Source organism: Polychytrium aggregatum, assembly GCF_025602895.1.
Source record: "Polychytrium aggregatum strain JEL109 chromosome Unknown BJ171scaffold_5, whole genome shotgun sequence".
Taxonomy (NCBI): domain Eukaryota; kingdom Fungi; phylum Chytridiomycota; class Chytridiomycetes; order Polychytriales; genus Polychytrium; species Polychytrium aggregatum.
This window is the reverse complement of record NW_026516207.1, coordinates 882,727-904,197: the sequence shown is the minus strand read 5'-3', so window position 1 is coordinate 904,197 and position 21,471 is coordinate 882,727. Positions and strand designations below refer to the sequence as shown.

At 57.4% G+C, this 21,471-nt stretch overlaps 8 protein-coding genes across 8 annotated transcripts; 5 read left to right on the top strand and 3 right to left on the bottom strand.

Annotated features, from left to right (window-relative positions):
• Positions 1 to 151: 151 nt before the first annotated feature.
• On the top strand, positions 152 to 2,227 carry BJ171DRAFT_596104 (uncharacterized protein). The gene is made up of 2 exons (XM_053114652.1): positions 152 to 256; positions 514 to 2,227. Exon 2 carries the CDS (start codon positions 638 to 640, stop codon positions 2,171 to 2,173), a length of 1,536 nt encoding a protein of 511 aa, XP_052970402.1. The 5' UTR covers positions 152 to 256; positions 514 to 637; the 3' UTR covers positions 2,174 to 2,227.
• A 284-nt stretch (positions 2,228 to 2,511) lies between these two features.
• Positions 2,512 to 4,865, top strand: BJ171DRAFT_490946 (Septin-domain-containing protein). Its single transcript, XM_053109685.1, has 2 exons — positions 2,512 to 3,587; positions 3,805 to 4,865. The coding sequence occupies exons 1-2, from the start codon at positions 2,784 to 2,786 to the stop codon at positions 4,591 to 4,593; spliced, it is 1,593 nt and encodes a 530-aa protein (XP_052970401.1). The 5' UTR covers positions 2,512 to 2,783; the 3' UTR covers positions 4,594 to 4,865.
• Positions 4,866 to 4,935: 70 nt separating this feature from the next.
• BJ171DRAFT_490945 (NADP-dependent oxidoreductase domain-containing protein) lies at positions 4,936 to 7,502 on the bottom strand. Its single transcript, XM_053109684.1, has 12 exons — positions 7,323 to 7,502; positions 7,138 to 7,212; positions 6,932 to 7,011; positions 6,706 to 6,798; positions 6,559 to 6,619; positions 6,257 to 6,381; positions 6,086 to 6,124; positions 5,958 to 6,000; positions 5,648 to 5,820; positions 5,432 to 5,519; positions 5,308 to 5,318; positions 4,936 to 5,271 (listed from the first exon to the last, which is right to left on the bottom strand). The coding sequence occupies exons 1-12, from the start codon at positions 7,432 to 7,434 to the stop codon at positions 5,185 to 5,187; spliced, it is 987 nt and encodes a 328-aa protein (XP_052970400.1). The 5' UTR covers positions 7,435 to 7,502; the 3' UTR covers positions 4,936 to 5,184.
• A 480-nt stretch (positions 7,503 to 7,982) lies between these two features.
• Positions 7,983 to 12,939, bottom strand: BJ171DRAFT_238158 (Vps53-like protein). Its single transcript, XM_053106609.1, has 16 exons — positions 12,451 to 12,939; positions 12,068 to 12,216; positions 11,828 to 11,978; positions 11,472 to 11,542; positions 11,182 to 11,393; positions 10,984 to 11,056; positions 10,723 to 10,865; positions 10,352 to 10,603; positions 9,941 to 10,156; positions 9,693 to 9,783; positions 9,471 to 9,553; positions 9,160 to 9,384; positions 8,958 to 9,027; positions 8,719 to 8,804; positions 8,379 to 8,535; positions 7,983 to 8,248 (listed from the first exon to the last, which is right to left on the bottom strand). The coding sequence occupies exons 1-16, from the start codon at positions 12,647 to 12,649 to the stop codon at positions 8,042 to 8,044; spliced, it is 2,385 nt and encodes a 794-aa protein (XP_052970399.1). The 5' UTR covers positions 12,650 to 12,939; the 3' UTR covers positions 7,983 to 8,041.
• Positions 12,940 to 13,002: 63 nt separating this feature from the next.
• Positions 13,003 to 14,030, top strand: BJ171DRAFT_596100 (Prefoldin beta-like protein; the record flags this gene model as incomplete). Its single annotated transcript, XM_053114651.1, has 3 exons — positions 13,003 to 13,081; positions 13,271 to 13,471; positions 13,932 to 14,030. The coding sequence occupies exons 1-3, from the start codon at positions 13,037 to 13,039 to the stop codon at positions 14,028 to 14,030; spliced, it is 345 nt and encodes a 114-aa protein (XP_052970398.1). The 5' UTR covers positions 13,003 to 13,036.
• A 239-nt stretch (positions 14,031 to 14,269) lies between these two features.
• On the bottom strand, positions 14,270 to 18,024 carry BJ171DRAFT_238150 (thioredoxin-like protein). The gene is made up of 14 exons (XM_053106608.1): positions 17,758 to 18,024; positions 17,375 to 17,466; positions 17,203 to 17,248; positions 16,861 to 17,074; positions 16,692 to 16,718; positions 16,517 to 16,552; positions 16,340 to 16,421; positions 16,149 to 16,194; positions 15,945 to 16,028; positions 15,722 to 15,833; positions 15,091 to 15,573; positions 14,890 to 14,997; positions 14,747 to 14,815; positions 14,270 to 14,593 (listed from the first exon to the last, which is right to left on the bottom strand). Exons 1-14 carry the CDS (start codon positions 17,955 to 17,957, stop codon positions 14,471 to 14,473), a joined length of 1,722 nt encoding a protein of 573 aa, XP_052970397.1. The 5' UTR covers positions 17,958 to 18,024; the 3' UTR covers positions 14,270 to 14,470.
• Positions 18,025 to 19,047: 1,023 nt separating this feature from the next.
• Positions 19,048 to 20,610, top strand: BJ171DRAFT_238130 (uncharacterized protein). The gene is made up of 5 exons (XM_053106607.1): positions 19,048 to 19,329; positions 19,429 to 19,525; positions 19,777 to 19,930; positions 20,096 to 20,148; positions 20,232 to 20,610. The coding sequence occupies exons 1-5, from the start codon at positions 19,217 to 19,219 to the stop codon at positions 20,439 to 20,441; spliced, it is 627 nt and encodes a 208-aa protein (XP_052970396.1). The 5' UTR covers positions 19,048 to 19,216; the 3' UTR covers positions 20,442 to 20,610.
• On the top strand, positions 20,609 to 21,461 carry BJ171DRAFT_238117 (PAP2 superfamily-domain-containing protein). Its single transcript, XM_053106606.1, has 2 exons — positions 20,609 to 20,887; positions 20,978 to 21,461. Exons 1-2 carry the CDS (start codon positions 20,761 to 20,763, stop codon positions 21,421 to 21,423), a joined length of 573 nt encoding a protein of 190 aa, XP_052970395.1. The 5' UTR covers positions 20,609 to 20,760; the 3' UTR covers positions 21,424 to 21,461.
• Positions 21,462 to 21,471: the final 10 nt, after the last annotated feature.

Below are 21,471 nucleotides of genomic sequence, written 5' to 3'. Positions count from 1 at the left end.
ACGTGCAGGCTGGGCGGGTCGAGTGCGGGTCGAGTGCGGGTCGAGTGCGGGTCGAGTGTGGATCCGTGTGCACAGAACCACAAGGCTGCACAGAACACTGGCGCCACACAACTTGCGCGCACAGAACTTTTTTTCCGCTTTTGCTTTTTTCGTTTGCCCAAGTCGGTCCTGGCTGCGTCTCGCCCGATCGATCGATCTATCGACTGCTGCTGCTGCTGCTGCCGCACACCCCGCTGGCGTCCGAGACTGCGACCAGGTGAGAGCGATAGTCTGCGCTGCACACGCGGCTGTGACTGGCTGCGGTTGCGCAATTGCGGCGGCGGCGCCAGATCTGGCCGTGTCTGGGTTTGAGCAGATCGCATGAAGCGCCATGTCACCTCGCTTGCCCAGATCGCCATGATCTGAACTTGCATGCGTCCGTCCGTGGGGCGATCGACAGCGGGATGACGTTAGCTAGCCGTTCCAGATTCGCTGTATCTGACTCTATCGCCGTCTCTGCTCTGCCGGATGTAGCATCAGCCATTTAGCCGGCATCTGCTGAGCGCCCAGTCACATCGGCTCGCTCCTCGTCACCAACACAACTCTCCAACACAACTCTCCAGCACACATCACACATCCCCGTCAACGTCTCCAAGACATGTTCGCCCTATATCGCCGCTCGATCGGACGACTTCCGACCGCGGCTCTGCTCCGCTCGCCGTACACCGTCGCCTGCCAGTTCTCGTCGGCAGCTGTCTCACGATCGTCACTGGCCGAGGCTTCGCCATCACAACCTCTGCTGTCGGGCGACTTGTCATGGATCTCGAGATTCTACGGCTCGCTGGACTCGCAGAACTTCCGCCAGGCGTGGGCAAACTACTCGGTGCTGTCGTCCAAGGGATTGGGTTCGCTCCTGTCCGTGAACGAGTTCAACCAGATCATGGAGCTCCTCTACAGCAAAACCATCGGCCGACCCAGCACGCGCCATGTTCTGATCCGCCGTGTCTACGAGGACCTGACTCGTACACACCGCCCCAACCTCGAAAGCTACAAGCACATTCTTTTTGTGTGCTCGGTCGAGGGAAACGTTGCCGAGGCCGAAGCCGTTCTCTCGGAGATGAAGCGGGCCAAGATGCCGTATGAGAAGGACGAACTCATCATGACCTTCCTGGCAACGACCTACGCTCGCGCGGGAGACGCCGAGAAGACCAATGAGTATCTCAAGGCCCTGCGAAAGCGCTCGCTGTCCATCTTCCACCACAACCGCATCATGGGCGCGCTGGCCAAGTCGGGAAACCGCCAGGCCGCAACCGAGTTCTACAACCGCATGTGCAATCGCCGCCCCTATGCCGACCGTGTGACCATCCAGCCGCTGATGACTCTTGCCGAGAGCGAGAGCGATTACGACGCTGTCGTCGAGCTGTTCGAGCGCATGCGCCAGACCCTGGTGCCATCCGAGGGTGCCTATGCCTCGGTTCTGAAGGCCCACATTGAGCGCGGCGACCTCAACAGCGCTGTCGAGACCCTCACCCGGATGGAGGAGCAGAACTTCAACAAGAGCAGTCGCATCTTTGCACTGCAGCTCCAGGTAGCCCAGAGGCTCAACGAGGCCGACCTGTTCTGGAGCACCTACGCCAAGATTGTCGAGAAGGGTGTCAGTTTCTCAGACTCGATCTGTGGTCTTGTCGCGAGCCAGTGCGGCCCTGTGGCCCAGCCCGAGGAATTCTATGCCAAGATCGAGACGATTGCTTCGAGCGTCGATCTTCCTGTCTCGGCCGAGCTGCTGGGCCACCTCGCCCGCGGCTACGTCGTCAACGGTGACGAGTCCTCGCTCCAGGCTGTGTTGGAGCTCATCAAGACCAAACTGCCGGATGAGGCGGCCTCGTCGCAGATGCTGGAGGTGTACAACTCCTTGATCGCGACGTACTGCGACCAGGGCAAGGGTGACTCGGCTATCCAGCTGTTCGACCGCATCCTGGCCTCGGGTCTCTCGCCCAATGCCGCCAGCTACAACACCGTCCTGCAGCATTTTGCCACTCACGGCAAGGGCACCGAGGCCGAGGTCTGGATCGACACGATGAAGGGAGCAGGCGCCGCGGTCGACGAGATTGCCCAGGAGGTGGTGATCGAGTCGCTCGGCTTTGGCCACCCTGCGACATCAAAACTGCTAGAGTACTCGACCGGGAGTGCCTGACGCCCAGCGGCCTACCAGCACTTTGACTGAATATACATGCATGCCTGTCTGTACCGTTGGAGTGGCCCGGGTGGGGACTGCGAGATAGCGCCGCGCAAAGCTGTAAACATGGGGTGGATCAACAGATGGATGAGCAGCTGGGTGAACAGATGGATGAACAGATGGGTGAACAGATGGACGAGCACTGGACGAACAGGCGATGAGCAAGTGAATCGATGTCGCTCGTTAATACATCCGCGGCGCTGGCCGCACATCTCACCCACCGGCGGGTTGCGCTTTTTTTGGGAGTGGACGATGCCCCCACCTGGCTGGTTTGCTCCTGCGCTCCTTTCGCCTCCCACCGCCATCGCCTCCTGGCCATCGTCTTGCCCCTCCATCGTCTTGCCCCTCCATCCCGCTGCAGACCAAGCAGCCTCATTGCCCGCCCCTCCTCATACGTACCTGCTGCCCCAGAGCATTAACCCTCCTTTCCTACCCCCTTGCTGCATCCTCCGTTGCATTCCTGTCGCCAAGTCCTCGGCATTTCCTATTCGCTTGCAGCTCGCCCTTGCCCCGCTCTCGCACCCCTCGATCCTCCTACGCCTCCTACGCCTCCTGCCCAGCTGCTACCATGTCTGCCCCGTCGCCAGTCGTCCGGCTCGTCAAGCGCAGCTTCAGCTCCAGCCTCCCAGACCAACTCCAGGTCCAGCCCGGCGATGTCCTCGTCCAGCATCGCGGCTTCCCTGACGGATGGATCTTTGCCCAGCTGGCCACAAGCGGGGCCCACGGATTCGTTCCTCCGGGCATCAGCGTCGAGAGCAAGAACAGCAGCATTGCCCCGGCATCGATTCCTCCTGTCGCCTCGGCCCAGTTCCCCGCCCCGTTCAAGGTCACTCGAGCTTGGAGCCCCCTGAGCAGCGACGAGCTGACAACCGCGGCTGACGATCTGGTCCAGAAGCTGTTTGAGTACGAGGATGGCTGGGCGTTCGTTCTGCACTCCGAGACTCAGGCATTTGGATTCCACCCATCTGGCTTTCTCCAGTCTGCAGACGGACCCGAGGAGCAGGACGGCAACGCAGGCGACCTGCCCCTCTTGCCCTTCAAAGGTCCCCTGGAGCGCACCATCTCGCAGCATCGCATCCTGTCGTCTGCTCCTACCCTGATCGAGAACCAACGCAACCTCGACAGTCTCAAGTCCCCTCTCTCGCCGCGCCCCGTTGAGTCGCACTTCCTCCCTACCAGTGCAGCCAGCCTTGGGTCGCTCCTGAGCCGGCTTGTCCGTGTGCCGATTCCTGTTACGGACGAGCCCGAGACTGTCCATCCAGTTGCCCTCAAATGGAAGAACCTCAACCTCAAGCGCCAGTTGAGAGCGCCCTTGGTGTCGCAGATTGGCAACGTCAAGATTGCAATCGTTGGCGACCTTGGAATCGGAAAGGTAAGCAGTGCCGATGTGGCCCTTGAATTGGACGCAACCTCGAACTGTGGTTGAATGCGCAACCCATCGCTGTGGAGCTGCTTGGAACATGTCGAGCAGGCACGTTCAATACCAGAATCAAAAAGCAGCAACCCATCCCATCCCATCCCATCCGAACTGATCCCACTGCCCCCATACTCCTTTGTTCTCGCTAACATCGCAACCTTGATGTCGTCAGACTACTCTTGTCAAGCGCCTCTTCAGCCTCCCCGAGATTTACGAGATCGAGCCCAGCACCACCCATATCCTCGAGGGTGCCGCCTCTGGCTCGGGCGCCAACGCACCCGCCACCCGCGAACTGCGAGCCTCAACTGTTACCTCTGCTGACCAGATCTTTGGCGAGTCCAAGTACAACATCACAGTCATCGACACCCCTGGCTACGGCTACCAGACCGACGCCATGAAGACCATCCTCCCCGTGCTGCAATACCACGAGTCCCAGTTCAAGTCCACCGACAAGCTGTTTGCGCCCACGGCCCAGCCCGTGACCATCCAGAACCTGCTCAAGTCCGGCACCGGCGGCCACTCCCACGTCGACGTCTGTCTCTACGGCATCCTACATCGCCTCAAGGCCGTCGACATCGAGTACATCCGTCTCCTGTCGCCCTTTACCATTGTTATCCCTGTGATCTTGAAATCCGACAGTATGTCCAAGTCCGAGATCTTCCGGCTCAAGACCCAAATCCTCAAGACCTTCGACGACCTCAAGATCCCGCTGCTCACAGGCGGAATGACCTCGGCCGAGTTGACTCTCCTCGTAAAGTCCCGCGTCGAGGGCACCTTCCCGTTTGCTGTCTCGGGCCTTGGGTCAGAGGTCGACTCGGAGCGCGACGCTTCCAAGGTCCTGGACGAGTTTGAAGAGCTGGGTCAGTTCATCCTCTACCACCAGCTCGCCGAGTTGAGAGTCCTGACCTCCGAGAAGTTTACGACATGGAGACGACAGCTGTCCCACAACCAGAGCCCCTAGTACTCTTCCCGCATGTGCCGATATGCTGCTGCCTCCCTCCTCCGCGCTTCATTGCCGGCTATTCAAGTACCTTTCTGCCCTCGATATCTGCTCTGCAGCATCTGCGCAACGAAACGGGACACTGCTTTGAGCCAGGGCTGTCGTTCGGCCCCGAATATACGTGTCTATTACGGGCGATCCGATAAAGAACGGGGCACCCTTGATTTTGACCATTGATCAAATATTTTGTCCCCCCCCCCAATGCCATCGCGCTTGATGTGTGAAATCCCCAGAACAACAATGCCATGACATAGCCGCGATATCCCAAAGGCTGTCCCCATTCCGGCTCGGATCGCCCTCATGTGCTGCTATACGACACACCGTTCCCATGGACGGCGCTGAGTATATTGCGATACCGACGGAGAGTACACGCGAGCTAGCTACTTCCTGGCTGGATATCTGGCCAAGAGCTCGCGGACAGGGAGGGGAGAAGATACTCGGAAATCAGCAGCGCTGCCAGAGCACCTCCCGAAAGTACACCGTGGCTGGATGACAACCGAGGCAGCACCCTCGCACCGAGTCGGAGGTGTTTGGGCGAGAAAGTGCGGCCCATTAGCGGAGGTTGGGAGTGGGCTTGGGCTTGTTGTCAAGCACAGCTTCGATCTCGGCAATAATCTCGTCGGTCAAGAGAGGCACAAACTGGCGAGCCTTGAGGTTCTCCTCGAGCTACGAGACCTTGCTGGCGCCTGAGACGAACCAATCGAGCAAACAAAAGCGCCACCATGTGTCAGCACAGCTGGGTTTGCTCGTGAGCCAGGATGGACACTGCCAGGAGTCGCCAGGGTCGTGGACACATTACCCATGATGACAGTAGAAACGTTGGAGTTTTTGATGCACCAGGCGATGGCAAGCTGGCTGAGCGAGGCACCGATCTTCTTGGCAATGGGCTAGAGACAGCAGACCAGACAGCGTCGCACAGCAAAAAGCAGGCAGTTAGGCCCACGAGTCCAATGTCGGTGGTCGCTCTCGTTCGACGATCTCATCCATATGCTCGCTCCGCACTAAGCAAACCTACCTCAAGGCTGATCGCCTTTTGGATGTTCTGGCGGCCCTTTTCGGATTCCAAGTACTCGTTGCGGAGGTACTTGCCCATTTCAGTCTGGAGGTTGAGGCGCGAGTCCTCGGGGACGCCCTTGCTGTACTTGCCCGTGAGGATGCCCGAGGCAAGAGGGGACCAGATGGTGGTGCCTGGACAGACAAAGCACAGTGGATCAGAACGGCTGTTCTCGACCGCAGCGATGGCGGTCCCCGTGCGTCCCCCCGTCACCCTCGGGCGACTCGATGATGACAACACTCGATGCCATGCAGTGAGAGCACGGACTTACCCAGACCGTACTTCTGATAGAGAGGAGCGTACTCGACCTCGAACTGCAAATGGCCGTGGCGGACATGTTAGACGCGCAACCACAGATCGTTACGAAACGGCATGCTCGCACACGACCGGGCCTCTTACTCTCTCGCGGTGGAACATGTGGTACTGAGGCTGCTCCATCTGAATATCGATGAGATGGCATGGGTAAGTGGGAAAGAACGGTTAGTGGCGCCGCCGGCTATGGAGCGGCTGGTACAAACTCGCCCACGTCTCGTTGCTGGCAAGACAAACGTGCTCGATGTGTCCACTCACCAGAGGACCGATCAGACCGAGCTTCTCGGCAATACGATGGGCATCGGTGATCTGCTCAGCAGACCACTCCGAGGTGCCCCAGTAGAAAGCCTTGCCTTGGTCGATGACCCAGTTGAAGGCACGAACTGGAAGCGCAAAGCGTCGTGGGGGTTAGATGAGAATGCAGAATGCGTACCTGCGCGCCGATCCAAGTACTCGCGCAGCGTTTGCATGAGCCAGGGGCAAATGCCGCCAAACCCGTCATACTGGGCAGCAGTGGGGTGGCCAGTTGCTGCTTGTGTGTGCAAACAACGACAACGTACCGACTTCCTCCATGGGAGTTGAGGTGTCCGGGCGATGGGCAAAGATCAGGTCGACATAGTCCTGCAAGAGCCGCTCGAGTGAGCCACAGTCTACACAGCAGCATATCACAATATGTGCATCAGGCAGATGCATGTCGATCGCCTTACCAGGCCGAGGCGCTTGAGAGCAGCGTTGGTGCCCTCGATGATGTGCTTGCGGCTCAGACCACGCTGGTTGACACCTTCGCCACCCCAGAAGATCTGATCCACAGCCGAGTCGTTAGCGGGAAACAAGAACGGGCGGGATGGATCTGGACGCATACCCGATCAATGCGGTATTGGCCGGGGGGGGGTCAGTGCAAACGCCAGGGAGGATGAGGGCACCCCGGCTCACCTTGGTGCTGACGATGTAGGTCGAGCGATCCCAGCCAAACTTTTGGAAAGCCTTGCCAAAGAGCTCCTCGGACTTGCCAGCTGGCGTTGGTGAGAAGCAAAAGCGAGTCAGCTGGCAAGAACAACCAAACCAAACCAAACCAAACCAAAACACTGGACCGCAGGCAGGCGTCGGCAAGGGAGGGGGAGGAACGCTGCGGTACTTACAGGCATACGCCTCAGCGTTGTCAAAGAAGTTGACGCCGTTCTCGTAGGCAACTCGCATGCATTCGAGGGCGGCCTCTGCAAGCGGGGCGAAGCGGGTGAGCAACAGGAGCCGGGCAAAAGTTGCCAAAGCCCGCTCGATCAAAGACGGATCCATGCAGCGTGCCGGGGTCGGATGCTCTGCGCACCTTCCTGGACCGAGCCACCATAGGTGAGCCAGCCACCGAGCGAGAGCACGGAGACCTTCAGACCCGAGTTGCCGAGGTGGCGGTATTCCATCTTGGGGACTTCAGAAGCCATGGTGGGGATGACGGTGGCGGACGAACAGAAGGTTGGAGAGCGGGGAGGCTGAACGAGCAGATCTGCGCTGGGGTGGGGGAACAGCAGTCCTGCGTGCCAGGGGGGGGTATTTGTAGCCCGGCTCGATTTGTCAGGCTCGACCCACCTGCACCGCGCCAGTCGGAGATTGAGGGACCGCATGACGGTTTCCACGGCGCCGGGGCGGTGGGGCGCTCGGCTTTGATGTTTTTCCGTCGGTCCATGTGGGCCGGCTGTTCTGGGGCGACGGCCGGCGCAGCACCAGACAACAGAGCTCCTTGTGCTGGATCGCAGTCGCCTCTGCGAGTGATGTCATTGCAAGTCATGGCAAGAAGACACGCCTGCGATGAGGGAGGAAGACGCAGGACAGAGCAGAACAGAGTCGCTGGAACGGATTATATTGGTGCCGATCGGCATCATTCAGCCAGACCGATCAGCATTCTATCCACACTAGCCACACGACCCACATAGGGCATACAAGCCAGCATGCCGAGGTGTCCTGTTTCAAAATCGGTACGTTGTATATCGCATTTGCGCCTCGCACATCACAGCGGCATGCTTCCGCACCGCATGCACCAGAGAGTGCCCATCAACTCCGCTTGGTGATGTTGATGCCGGCAACCAGCTTCTCAAAGCCCTCCTTGATGTTTTTGCCTGCCGCACCGGCGTTCATCTGGAACGGATTGGGCGAGTTGGCGGACGCCACGCCGATCGTCGACATAGTCTGGGCCGAGCCGACCGGGATGCGGGTCTGGAAATACTCGACAATGCTTTGCTGCTCGGCTCGCTTGAGGCCCTGCGAGTGCACATCCGCCGTGAGAGCGACGGATGCCAATCCAGCGCCACAGCCAGAAAGTCACAAAGCTAGTTGTTGGCACAGGTATCGGCCTCTGCTTCTCCCGAACAGTAGCTACGCAGCAACCTACCTTGAGCTCCAAGACCTTCTGGAAGTTGCCCACGTTGTAGTCGCCAAAGAGCAAGAGATAGGTCTCGACCAGGCCCTCCATGGGCTCGTGCGAACTCAGCACCACCTTTAGGAGCTGCTCGACCTTCGAAACGCCCTTTCCGAGGAGCTTGATGTATCTGTGGGTGTGAAATGCACGTTGTGCTTGGGTAAGGTCGCCTTCTGCTGCAGCTTGATTGAGTTTGCATTGCACAACCACACTCCAGGTCATGATCGACGCTTCCGTCCATCGCCGACAATTTCATGGAGTGGATAGCCGCCAAAAGTCCCTCAGTCAGCCGGGAGTTGAGAGATATACTTACGTTGCAGGGGGCTGCACATCGGGGTCATTTCCAATGGTTGCAATGTGGAGAAGAATCGTTTTCAGCGCATACGTATCCAAGAGCATCTGGGTGGAAGATGTAGGTGTGTCAGAGAGTTATGTGAACAAGCTTTCGAGTGTGGCCGCTCAGGCTCGGCAAGCAGTCAGTCAACTCAGCGCCGCAGCGAATGCACGACCAATCGACGCTGCTGAGCTTGTTGGTTTGGGGACGGCGCGAACCTGTTCTGCTCCCACTTCGTTGATGGGCTTGCACTTGAAGATGTTGTTATTGAACTTTTGCAGCAACGAGCTGGTGGACACCAGTACAACAGCGACAGAAAACATCCTCCTGATTAGTTGCCGAGTCTGCTTCCTGCCGGCACGTTTGCGGATTGATCACAGACTCGCATGTCGGTCTGAGAGCTGCAAAGGCAGCACTCACTCTGAAAACTTGTCGCAGAAGGTGCGAAAGTACTTCTGCCCAGAGAGGGAGCTCCTCAGGACCGCGGCGCTGGCCGAGAGAACGTTGCCGATCTGTGTGACGTATTCGCTCTGATCGCCCACAGATTCGAGCGTACCCCAATTGCGCTTCGACATTGCGACGAGAGCTGGCTCGATGCTGTTTTCGAATCCGCGGATGAGGATCCTCATTGCTGTCCCCGTTACGCTGCTCGGTGGATGCGGAAGCAAAGCGCCAATCAGTTCCAGTTCTGCTGAAGAGACGCATCTATCGTTGACTGTGCGGATACTCACGTCACAAAGGCGTCGCTCTCGCCGCTCATGCTGATCATCGTTTTGAACTCGTCATCGATTTTCTCAACCAACTTCTCCTCGAGCTGCCAAGGGATGGTGAAATCGTGCACAAAGGATCCCAGCGTCAATCAGCGATGCGGAAATGGGCAGCTATATCGAGCCACAGATACGCCTCTGTGAACAACGCCACGCATTACAAACTCGTGGCCACACTGTGCCTACTTGTGATGTGGTTGAGGAGCAATAGTCCGCCGTGTTGATTATAGTGGCGATGATTCGGATATCTTCGTTTGTAAGCACCTTCTTCTCGTCCCTTCATGTCATGTAGAAGCGATGTAACCCATGAGCAGGCAGCCATATTTCCTGTCCAAGCACGGCCAAGCACCAAGTCTCTCCAAATCCAGCGACGGGTGTGGCAGAGGCGTTTCCAGTGCAGACGTAGATTGTGACTGCGACACATTTACACCCACCTCTGCATCTTCGCAGTCAAGTAGTCTGCATAGATGCGCAGATATTTGGAAAAAAGCCGCGCGAGATCGAGGAACGGCTTCCGCACAGAGTACTTTGAGCATTGCACAAGCGTCTGCCTGTAATAGTAGAACAGATCGGTGCTGGACGCAAGAACAGTGTCTTCTTCGCTGGAGAGGTCGCTTGATTTGTATCCCTCCATCATTCCTCGCAGATTACTGATGAGTCGCGTCGTTTCAGTTGTCGCAATGGCCGATGAGAGGCGAGGACCACGCGATGGGAACACCAGCGTCGTTTGACAGTGAGTTAGCAGTCGCCAGAACTCCTCGTCTTGATCCGGTACAACCCACTTGGCGTATGTATCCTCGCCCCAACTGCATCACGCGTCGTTCCGGATGATTCTCGATACTCACGCATCCTCGTAGTCAATGTAGTGCTTTAGGTACGGTTCAAAACACAGCGATATAGCCTTGTAGAATGGGCTCGCGGCCGTCGATTGCAGAGTCTCGCTGTCATCCATCATGGCCTGCAGTGTATCCTCGATCGAGCCGCTGAATCGCTTCTCAAGCTTGGCCTCAAAATCGATGGTGACATGGATGGCAGAAAGCAGGATCTTGACATCAGAGACGGCATCGGCTCGCAGCAGTACATCCGAGAGCTGTTTTCTGCAGATATAATGGTACAGGTCTGTGTTAGAACATGGGTCAACTATGCGGCGAGTCGTGCTCTCTCGCTGCCACGGCCGGTGAGCTCGATAGCCTGATGCCCAGATAGCGACACGTACTTGGTCTCCTGGCAAAACTTTAGCGACAGAGTCTCGGCAACCTTCCACGCGGGTATGAAAACCGAGCTATGTTCTTCGTCGTATGTCTTCAGCAGTCGCTTAAGCCACGCATATCGGCGTGACACATTGTCGAGCGATCCAACCTACATCCCACCAGTAGATGTGCGCCGAAAGGAACCGAGTAAGGTCAAGCGCAGACGGAATCGTGATCGCAAACGCCAGAGCTGGTGCAGAAGCAGATGCAAGCCGACAGAACCAGACCTCGGGATTGGCCTTGAAGATGGCACGATAGTCCTTGAGTTGCAGCTCGCAGTACCAGTCGATTATCTGCTTCCTGAGGAACAGATATCCCCAGACAGAGTTACTTTTAGGTAGCCGGATACGCTCCAACCAGAGCAGCGCTCACATCGCCCCCATATGCGCTGTTGCTGATTTCGCATCATTGACGGGGCACCATACCTGGCATCACCCTCGAGCACATCCAGCACAAGACAGGCATCATTCAGGGTGACTTTCATGGTTCGCAGCGCGCCGCCGACAAAGGCTGACTCAAAGTCATTGACGATCTGTCTCCGGAGATCGATCTGCAGCTGATTGATGATGTCGTAGAGCGAGAGGATTTGCCCAATGCTTTTGTACCCTCTGAAGTGCTCCAGGAGCTGCAGCATGACCTGTTGGTGAGAGGCAAGCGCTGGCCGTTAGAGCTGCGGACTGAAAGAGGTGTATCTTGCTTGGACAAGGCTCCGAACCTGCAGGAGCTGGGCTGCTTCAGCGTAGCGCTTCTTCAGAATCATCACCCTAAGCTGATCGATTGTGCTGACTGGGAGTTTAGTCCAAGGAAGCAGAGCAAAGGAGGAAAGCACCACATCGGCGCAGATGAGCATCTTGGAAGATCAAATCGATCGAGAGACGGCGCTCCAACCGGGGTGCACTCAGTTGAGCCATGTAGATGTGCCCAGAAACCGATTCGCACGGTTTCGCTCCCTGCCCTGTCCCAAGCCCGATTCAATGGGGGAGCCTCGGAAATGCTGCTGGCAGCACTTGACCCCACGGCCTCTGCATATCCCGGTCCAACCGACGACACCACGGATAGCAATGTGCATACCCAGCATCTGCAATCTCCGCAGAACGGTAATCGAGAATGTGATGTTCTGCTTGGCCTGGTCGAGCGACTTGATGTCCTTGGTAATCTCGTGGACGGTCTTTTCAGAGGATGCGGCCTTCTCCTTGATCTTTTTGATTCTATCGTACAGGGTCTAGGTCCATCGTCACAGGTAAGACTGCAGCCGTGTCGATATGCAGCCTGGGGGCTTGCGCTTAGCTGCCGCAGACAGGGGCTGCCTACCATAATCGCCTGCTTGGTCTCCTCCAGGTCCACTCGAGTCTGATTGTCATTGACTTGCGAATGCAGCAGCTCCTTGATCTCCCTGTCGAGCTTCTTGGTCTTGGAACGCAGCCGCTTGAGTACATCATCGATTGAGGAGAGGGCTTGCTCTGGAGGAGTGTGTTGGTTGCATGGCCCCCGACGAAGTAGAACGAAGGCATATCCGAAAGAGGTTGTCGATTTGCCAGGGTAAGCATTTGCAAAACTAGATAGCTCGGGCATGGCCCTTGCGACCGAGCAGCCATACATCGGGCCGTTTCCGAGGAATGATAGCCGGAGCCAGCAGCGGCCGTCATGCCAGGATGCTGACGGATCGGCGAGTCGCCCTCGGAAGCCATCGTTACCGTTTGGGAAGAGCTCGTTGATGTACGACACGGGATTGAACTCGCTGTGGTCCAAAGGATCCTTGGACTGCACAATCGTCGATATGCTCTGGTCTAGCTCGGGCGAAAGCACCAGCAGCCCATGGCTGACCATCATATCGTCGGCCTCGTCGTCGTGCGGCTCGGCGTGCGAGGGCCGCTCAGGAGTGGCGAGAGACATGACCAGGAATCCGATTCAGAGTCGAAGCTGGAGGGGGCGGCAGATGGCAGGGGCCAGCAGGACAGAGACGCAAGGACCACACGAGCGCTGAGCGACGAGGTTTGGAGCTGCTGTCCTGATCCAAGCGAGCCATTGTGGGCCTGCCAATCGGCGGCGCATCCCCCCGTACCGCCGACTGCACCGGATATCTACTCGACTGTAGGGGCACCAGCGCTGCGATCTCGGGGACAAGCATGTTGCATCGCATCGCATCGCTGGGCCTGCCGGTGCGATGCCCAGGGCCACGGCCAAGGGAGCAAACGCCGCGCCTGCAACACTCCTGCCATCTTTGTCCGCCATCTGCCTGCTCGCCCCGTCCAGCGCCGTCCCTGATCGCCAGCCACAGACATGAGCTCATCCGAAAGACCGTCCGACAAGGACATCATCAGCCAGGTGAGTGCAGGTGCGGCCAGATCTGCGTCGCTTTGAGGCATCCTGCCGGATCGGCAGCGCAACCGCTGATTCCAGGCACCTCCTGATTTGAAGATCCGCCCACCGACGGCGTCTCTTCTGTGCCCCGTATGATCTGCTGATTTCGTTTATTACCCCCTTGTGGTGCCGTTGCTGCGGTGCGGTGTCCAGTTCAACGCCTTGAAGCAGGAGCTCCAGGCGATCGCCCAAAAGATCGGCGAGCTCGAGATGGAGAAGGATGAGCACCAGCTCGTGGTTGACACCATCTCCCCTCTGCAAGGCGATCGCAAGTGCTTCCGGCTGGTTGGCGGCGTCCTGGTCGAGCGCACCGTCAAGGAAGTCCTGCCGGCCGTTTCGACCAACATGGACGGTGTAAGTGCGGCCGGCTGCTCGGGACGTCTGGAGGGAGATTGCCACGAGGGAGATTGCCACGAGGGAGAAACCAAGAGAAGCATCCTGTGCAGAGGGCTAGTAGCAGAAGTGTAGGCTGCAGACTGGACTGAGCCGGACTGGACTAAACTGGACTAAACTGGACTGAACTGGACTAACGATACGACACCTTTGGCTGATCCTATTTACGACGGACTGGCGACTGGCGACTGGCCGCTTGATTCGATCTTGGCTGTCCATCGACGGAATGCGACATCCCAACTGCTGGCGAACCTCTGCCGGCTTGAATCGGGCGCCTTGGCTAAACGACGGATATCTGATCTGGAATTATGCACAATGTATTACGGGAATCACCCGGTTGAACATGGGTGCTCGGATCGATCTCAACGACGACCAACGATGATCAACGCACCACGCACTCACAACTGGGTGGGCGCCACAGATTTCCAAGCTCATTCAGACCCTCGCCCAGCAGTACAAGAAGAAGGAGGACGACATGGTCGAGTTCCAGAAGAAGTGGAACATTCAGGTCAAGAACTAAGCGGACCTGAATCGTTGGGCTCCCCGGCCCGACCCTGACCATATCAATCTCCTTCTCCTTCCCGCAAACAACAACCCTATTGTCCTTCGAGACCCGCATGCCATCTCGCTCGAGACCGATTGTACAGCATATCCAATACAGAGTGCGACTTGCTCAGAAACACCCACAGTCGCCGCCGTCTCCCAAGCAGTTGCAATGGCGGCGGGAAATGATCAAGAGGAGGTAACGGGATCTACAGGCACGATATTGGAGCGAGTGTCATCGATATGGGTTCCCCGAGATGCCTCGTTGATGCAGCGACCGAGTATGCGATTGCGTCCAGCAAGCAGTCGGCCCAAGCTCTATTGATCACGATGTAAACCAGCAGAGGCATCGGAACTCGATGCAAGCTCATCGCCAGAGCGTGTGCTCGAGAGCCTCGATCACGGCGGCCATAGGATCTACTCGCTCTTGACGGTGTGGTAGTCCGCAGGAGTGTCGTCCTTCATGACCCAATAGATAAAGTAAAGGATACCGCTGATCACAACGGCTATCGAGACGATCGGATGGCGCAGGACGAAGATCTGAAAGGAAAGGGCTGCTGTTAGCTGGGTGGGCCCACAACGGGCAGACTCTGGGTCAGCACGTTTTCGGCGTGCGCAAGGCCAGCCATGCACTTGGCATTGTGCAGCAGACGCAGCTGGCCTTGGGGGATCGATTCGACCCCATCGACTTACTCCGAGAGGGCTGAGAACCTTGCCAACGCGGCGCATCTGGGTCGAGAACCACGAGTTGATGTACTTGGGCTGGAAGCCAGAGTCCGTCAGGTTAGCGACCTGGTCGCATTGGGACCTTGACGCTCAACAAAAGCTCTACTTACAGTCAGGGCTGCATCGTGCTTGGCGACGCTCACGGCTGCAGTAACAATGGCGCTCGATCTCAACTCGAATCGCTCGCCGTCCGCGCCAGTATCGTAGTACAGCTCGGTCTGGAATTGTCAAGTGATGCAGGTAAATGAGCCTGTGAGCGAACAAACGACCGGGCATGGCCATTCAAAGCAGTCGTCGGCAGACAGACGCACCTTGGGGTCCATAATGATGAGGGCCGGCAGGTTGTGAGTCTTGAGTTTGAAAACGCGCAAGATGTAGCTATCGAACTGCTCGCCATCCAGCCAGACAAACGAAACATCGGTGGCGTCGGACTTTTCAGCGAACTCGGTCGCAGCCAAGCGGATCTGCTTCAGAACACCCTGCTTCTGGCTTTGCTCGGATCCATGGACGATAGCCATGACAACCACGTTGTTGCCTCCCAGGATGCGCTGCGAATTGGCGCCGGTAACCTCCGGCACAACCGGGACCTTGTGCTTGGCAACCCACTGAGTGAGCGAGCCCTCGTCGCTGAGGCTGTCGCCGTAGAGAGCAAAGGTCGCGCCATCGTCTTTGGAGGCGACAATAATAGGTCCCGAGTTGTCAGCAATGTTGAACGACTTGAAGCCAGCGGCATCAGGGACGATGTAAAAGTGGGAATCGACGCGGTTGGCCTTGGCAACGTTGATGAAAGCGTGCTGTTTCAAGACGGATAACGTGAATGGTGGCATGCGCATCAGATGGAGAATGCGATCGGCATTTCGCACAAGGATGTTGCCGAAGAAACAGATTCAATAGTAACAGTCGGAACAGGATGCTGGCCTTCTTGGCCGTCAAGACACGCACCAGAGATTCCTCGGAAGCTCCGACAGGGTTGTAGACATAGAAGAACGAGATCTCATGGGACGAGCGAGCGGTGGCGATATCGCTGGCGAGAATCGGGGCAAAGACGGGCTTGCTGGAGGCGCGGTGCCAGACACGGATTAGAGTGATGCGGACGCGGATATGTTCTTTCGCAGCGACAGATGGAGCGAGAAGCCAGAGCCCCCACTTTCTCAGAGATACTTACTTGAAGACCTTGAGGGCGTAATCGCGAAGGGCGTCCAGGGTACGCGCACCTCGGTACTCTCCAATCTCGTTGGAGCCCTGTAGACTAGAGGCAGAGATGGCAGCACAAGTAAAGCAGGTCAGCGGAGGTTGGCTTAGACTCTGGAGACGAATGGCGCCTGTAGAGCAATGCGATTCGATTGCAAATGTCGTTGGTGCCACTCACATTTTCAGAGTGGGGAAACCGGCAATCTTGTACTTTTTCTGGAGGCCTGGATCCGAAAAGGATTCATCGATTGGATTCAGGGAGAGCCAGTGCGTTAGCATTGTGAGTTGACCCAGGAGGATAAAAGTCGCAAGCGCAAGGGAAGCTGCACGAAATCCATTGGACACGAGCGATCAAACAGGTATACGCACCAGTTTCGACGGTGCAATCGACCTTGCCCACATTGACTTTGTTTTTGAGCTCGCGGGCAAGAACCTCCCAGGTGGGTGCCAGCTACGTACGACGAAGGCAGGATCATCAGTCACCAAATACCCCATTCACGCCGTTGCCGCGGCGGGGCTGAACTGTTGATTGGGTCAGGATCTTACATTTTTGCAGTGGCCACACCAGGGAGCATGGAACATCTGATCAAGGCGGGTGATGGAGGGCATGTCAGCGACAACGACAGCGGCCGTTGGGTGGAAATTGTGCTGGAAATATATACATTCTCTGCGAGCAGGCAGAGGAGATGGTGCGGGTGAAGCCTCTGTCAGATCGACTTACCACAAACCAAGGTTGGCTGCTCGACGCCTGCATGAAGCGAATGATGAGCAAGAGTTCGTGAGTGAGCGATTCAGCCCTTTGGCAGCAGTCGACTGCATGAACAGCTCTGCGGGTTGATGCGCCATCACTGCGATCGAACATCCACAGCAAGCCTCGAAGCATATCCTACATCAGGGAAGGTGTTTTGGGTGAGATGAACCAACTCGCCCTTGGGATTGACGGACGAGCCCGAGGACTGGGACAGAGCCAGGGCCTTAAGCTTGTTGACATAGTCCTCCTTGGGTTTGCTGGCGATGGCCTTTTCTTTGGCGTACTTGATGAGAGTATCTTCATCGACAATGGCTCTGTCGGGAAGCTCCTCAACGAACTTGCCATCGACAAAGCTGTGCGGAACGGGAGGTCAGCGAGTACACGAGGGTGGGTCCAGATTGAAGCAGCGTCCTCGGAAACGAACAAGCCGCCAAGTATAGTGCCGCTTCCACGAGCCGAGTCACCGGCAAGAGTATCTTACAGTTTGAGAGTTGGGTATCCCTGGATGTTCTGGCCGTCACAGAAAGCTGTAGAGTCCCGGGATATGATGACGGGATAAGCATGCTAGTTCAAGTTTGGTGCCGCGCAGCCAGGAGTGACCCAGGGCGTGGCAAGATAAGCGAGCGGCTTGTCTAGCATCAGATATGACTTGCCCTCGTTCCGGGTGCATTCGACTTTGCGGACGTTGAAGTTGGGTGCGTATTCCTGGACGGCCTGCTGCATCTTGAGCCACTTGGGGGTCAGTCTTGTGGGTGTGGATAACAGAGCGAGCAGCCGTGTCGGCGATGGTTGGATATGTTCCCGTTAACGATGCGTGGGATTAGTCGTGGAGGCAGCAGTATAGGCGATCGAGGATGGTGCGATCAGCGATGGATAACGATGGCACAGGAGTCAGGGGGGGTTCGTTGCCAAAGCTCTGAGCAGGAGCGAATCGCCCGTTGGCGCACGGCTTAGATCGCAGATCAACGAGATCGGCAGAGACGGGGAATCCGAGATGGACCAGAGATGCGGCATGCACTCGATGCATTCACAGTACTTTTGGCAGTGGGGGCACCACTTGGTGCCGAAAAAGACGACCCAGGAGCCGGTGGAGATGCTGTCCTGGAACTCGACCTCTTCGATGAAGAGCACCGACTTTTCAGCCAGCTCATAGGCCTCCTTGACCGAGAGCTCGGCGGCAGCGCCGAGGGCCAAGAGCGAGACGAGATACAATCGGAGGAGACTCCAGAGCTTCATTTTGCACGGGGTGGTTGTCGGCAGCGTCGAGGCGGGAGGATGACGAAGGCGACAATGGAGGACAAGCAAATGGCTGGGGCTTGAAGAAGAAAGCCAGGCCGGGGCGCGGGTCGCGTCTTTGGGCGAGCGGGGAGCGAGAAGCGACCGACGACGCTGATCTCGCAGATCCAGGGTGCGGACGATGGATGCGGCGACCGGGTCTTGGGCGGCCATGTCTCGGATGTCTCGGATGTCTCGGATGTCTCGGATGTCTCGGATGGACCCATGGTTGCGGTCGATCTCGGCTGTCGTTTGTATCTGGCTGCCCGATGCATCAAAGTGTGCTGGGGACGCTCTCACCGGATTCGGTGTCTCGCCAGTCAAACCAAATGAAACCCGGCATATCGGTGTCATGTCCATCCCCACATCGCTCTCCTCCATCTCTCCCGTTGGGATTCCATCTCGCTATCGTCGGGCCAGCACCGCTGCCACATCTATCGGTCTCGGCCAGTGTCTGCATCGTATCCGCCGCATCCTGGTCCTTCCACTCGTCCGCTACCATGAATCTCCCTCGTGAGCTGCAGAAGCTTGAATGCCCGCATGCCGCTGTCCTGCAGCCCACACCGGATATCCCCTTCCCTCTCGACTCGCCAGAGGTCTTTCTCCAGATCCTTGGCTGGCTCCTGCACAGGTACCGTCGCTGCCTCTTCTCGTCTCCCCTCCCTGCCTTGGCCTTCAAGCGAGCAGCATCTGCTCCAACCCAACGCAGCCGAACTCAACTGAACGCAACCCAACAGATACGATCCAGACCTGGTCCGGGGGCTTTCTGAATACGAGCATCCCGAAGGTAGCCCATCCACACCAATTGATCAGAGCCCGTCCGTTCTGTTCGCTTGCTGCGCTGTCTCCGGCTTGAACCTGACTATGGACCTGTTTGCTCTCGTCGCCTGCCAATCTGACCTGTTCACATCGACAACCGCAATGAAGCACTTCGAACCATCTGCGCAATCGCCGGATTCACCACTCAAAAGGACGGCTCCGACATATTCACTGTGAGCGAGCAAACGGCAAAGCTATCGACAACCGCCTGTATCTTTAGACCGCTGCCGCCCAGGTGTGCTAACCCGCTTCATCCGCTGCAGGACTATGCTTCTCTGCATCGGCAACGTCAGCGGGTTCTCGAGCGAGCGATTCGGCTGATCCAGTCTGCGGCAGCGACCCAAGACCGTGGAGCCAACGCCGACGATCACCTGGTGAAAGGATCTGCGCTCCTGGATCGGATGGCCACGTCGCATCTGCCTGGACTGATGGAGTTTGAGGCTCGGTCGCTCTTCGATCCCGACACCCAACGGCTTGTCAAGCTGGAAAGACAGAGGCTCGGCAATCTGCCGAGGTATGCATTGCGAATGTGAACTCGTCTGCAATCGGAGGATGCTGTCACTGGCTTTTGGGCTCAATGCCCAGCAGCTGACGCCATGTGCCCCATCACTAGATCGTCGGTGTCGATAGCCACCCTGGATCGTGATCTCGAACAACTATTGATTGCCGAGCAGCGGCTTCTCGAAGAGCTGAGGCAACTCCGATCAAAGGTACGAATCGGTATTGAGGTCACAGCCCAAGCCCAACATTTGCGTGGCAGCCCTGGCTCTTGTCTGTCAATGAATCTTGTTGGGGATGCAAGTGCCAATATGCCCCGAGTAGCTCGTGCATTGGCTATTGACGCCGAACTGCAGATATGGCTGTCTGCTTTCTTGGTCTTGTTCCATGAGAGCGCCTCCCATTCTCAACTCTGCTCACTGCCTGCACCTCTCATTCCCGCTGGCACTCTGACGTTGGCTAGTTCACATACAAGCCGGATGACGACAGCTCGGCGATCTACCGCCACTTTGGCCCGGTCGTCAACGGCCTGGAGTCGTCGCTGAAGCAGTTCCTGGCCATCTTCCCCAACGAGATTGAGCCCTGGCTGGAAACAGCGCCAGCAGCCGATTCGCGAGGTAAAATCAATCCGCCCAAAGCACCCGTGAACCGCCAGCGCAGTCTCAAGCCATCACTTGGATGCTGTGGGACTACTCTCTGGCTTCGAATCGATGTCTCGGGCGAGCACCATCCATTCTATCCCTATGGCCTGACTGATCGAACCAACAACCTGTTCACTCCAGCTCTCTCTGTCGCCGTTGCAAGTGCATTCTCGACATGCCAACAGTTGCAAAAGGTCGGTACTCGCTCTACTGATCTGTCGATCGGCTCGCCAGACAGACCCTGCAACCTCACCCGACATGTGCTCCACCATCCCAGGTTCTGGATGTCTTCACGGCTTCGAAGCACTACCACGAGAGCCTCCAAGAAAGCCTTGAGAACATGGAGCGGGAATATGAATCGCTCTCGGCCGAGACACTACCGCAGCCATCGGCGGATTCCCCAGCCCCTGCCTTTGGCCACCTGGTCGCCAGGATGTTCTCCGAGATCGAAACATGCACAGCTATTTTGAACCGACGACAGGCATAGATCGCATTGGGGCCCATCAGTCCACAAAGCCGAATGGGGATACCTGTATTTGTACCCGGCATGCCACTTATTGTCTGGGTTCTGAATACAACGGATCGCCAGCCACTCAACAGGGCAAATGGCAGTTTGAGGTGGAGATCCTCGGTCGAGCCAGATCATGAGCGATCGTCGGTCAGCATTCGCGATGCCGGCTCCTGGCACACTTGTTCCACTTGCTCCGCTTGGTTGACACAAACGACGCTATCGAAGGAAAGCAGCAGTCGCCCGCTTGGTCCAACAGCCGACTGGTGTCTGCACAGGTCCGCTGCACGCTCTCCAAATGCTCTCCAAGATATTCGATAACACCCGCTGGCTCGTCTCGGGCGCCGTCCTTGCGACGATCCTCTACACCCGATCGCTTGAATCGCTCTACTGCTGTGTCGGAGGCGTGATGTGCGGCATTCTCGGTGAGTGTCGCCTGGGATTCTGAGGGAGCATCCTGCGAGATACGTCTCTGCCGAAGCACAACCGCCGCTGACCATTGTCTCGGTGAATAGCAAAGGTTCTCAAGCATGTCATTCGACAGCCACGACCAGGCCTAGAGGCTCGACGGCCAGCAGCCGCCCCAACGACCACAGCGTCCTCTGCAGTAAATGAGGGCCTGAACCCGGGCTTGACCCTGGTTCGCAAACTCAAGAGCTCGCTGCTCAGCTCCAAGGGCCAGTACGGCATGCCGTCGTCGCACTCACAAGCAACCGGGTTCTTTGCGAGCTACATCACCTTTGCTCTGCTCGATCGGGTGTCCGGCAGCCAGCCCTGGAAGTGGCCGGTGCTTGTGCTATTGAACGGGGCCGGCATCAGCGTTGCTATCTCTCGGGTCACTCTGCGATACCACACATGGCCGCAGGTGCTGGTGGGGCTCGTGGTCGGATATGCCTTTGGCTGGCTCTGGCTGCGGTGGTATGATGTAGTTCTGGCAGCGCTGCCTCACGGGATGAAATAGATGGTTTTGGATAAAAAGCAGCTCCGTCTCGCCTTGCCCTCCGATCTA

Coding starts and splice junctions, on each gene's coding strand:
- BJ171DRAFT_596104 (XM_053114652.1), top strand. CDS start 638: ATGTTCGCCCTATATCGCCGCTCGATCGGACGACTTCCGACCGCGGCT.
- BJ171DRAFT_490946 (XM_053109685.1), top strand. CDS start 2,784: ATGTCTGCCCCGTCGCCAGTCGTCCGGCTCGTCAAGCGCAGCTTCAGC. Junction 3,588..3,804: donor GCGACCTTGGAATCGGAAAG/GTAAGCAGTGCC, acceptor TGATGTCGTCAG/ACTACTCTTGTCAAGCGCCT.
- BJ171DRAFT_490945 (XM_053109684.1), bottom strand. CDS start 7,434: ATGGCTTCTGAAGTCCCCAAGATGGAATACCGCCACCTCGGCAACTCG. Junction 6,799..6,931: donor CCTACATCGTCAGCACCAAG/GTGAGCCGGGGT, acceptor GCTGTGGATCAG/ATCTTCTGGGGTGGCGAAGG. Junction 5,821..5,957: donor CTATCAGAAGTACGGTCTGG/GTAAGTCCGTGC, acceptor TTGTCTGTCCAG/GCACCACCATCTGGTCCCCT.
- BJ171DRAFT_238158 (XM_053106609.1), bottom strand. CDS start 12,649: ATGTCTCTCGCCACTCCTGAGCGGCCCTCGCACGCCGAGCCGCACGAC. Junction 9,385..9,470: donor GAGAGCGACGCCTTTGTGAC/GTGAGTATCCGC, acceptor TCCACCGAGCAG/CGTAACGGGGACAGCAATGA. Junction 8,249..8,378: donor AGAAGGTCTTGGAGCTCAAG/GTAGGTTGCTGC, acceptor GTGCACTCGCAG/GGCCTCAAGCGAGCCGAGCA.
- BJ171DRAFT_238150 (XM_053106608.1), bottom strand. CDS start 17,957: ATGAAGCTCTGGAGTCTCCTCCGATTGTATCTCGTCTCGCTCTTGGCC. Junction 17,467..17,757: donor TGGTGCCCCCACTGCCAAAA/GTACTGTGAATG, acceptor CACACCCACAAG/ACTGACCCCCAAGTGGCTCA. Junction 14,594..14,746: donor AGGTTCTCAGCCCTCTCGGA/GTAAGTCGATGG, acceptor CTTTCCTTTCAG/ATCTTCGTCCTGCGCCATCC.
- BJ171DRAFT_238130 (XM_053106607.1), top strand. CDS start 19,217: ATGGCCACGTCGCATCTGCCTGGACTGATGGAGTTTGAGGCTCGGTCG. Junction 19,526..19,776: donor TGAGGCAACTCCGATCAAAG/GTACGAATCGGT, acceptor GACGTTGGCTAG/TTCACATACAAGCCGGATGA. Junction 19,931..20,095: donor GCCAGCAGCCGATTCGCGAG/GTAAAATCAATC, acceptor TGTTCACTCCAG/CTCTCTCTGTCGCCGTTGCA.
- BJ171DRAFT_238117 (XM_053106606.1), top strand. CDS start 20,761: ATGCTCTCCAAGATATTCGATAACACCCGCTGGCTCGTCTCGGGCGCC. Junction 20,888..20,977: donor CGTGATGTGCGGCATTCTCG/GTGAGTGTCGCC, acceptor CTCGGTGAATAG/CAAAGGTTCTCAAGCATGTC.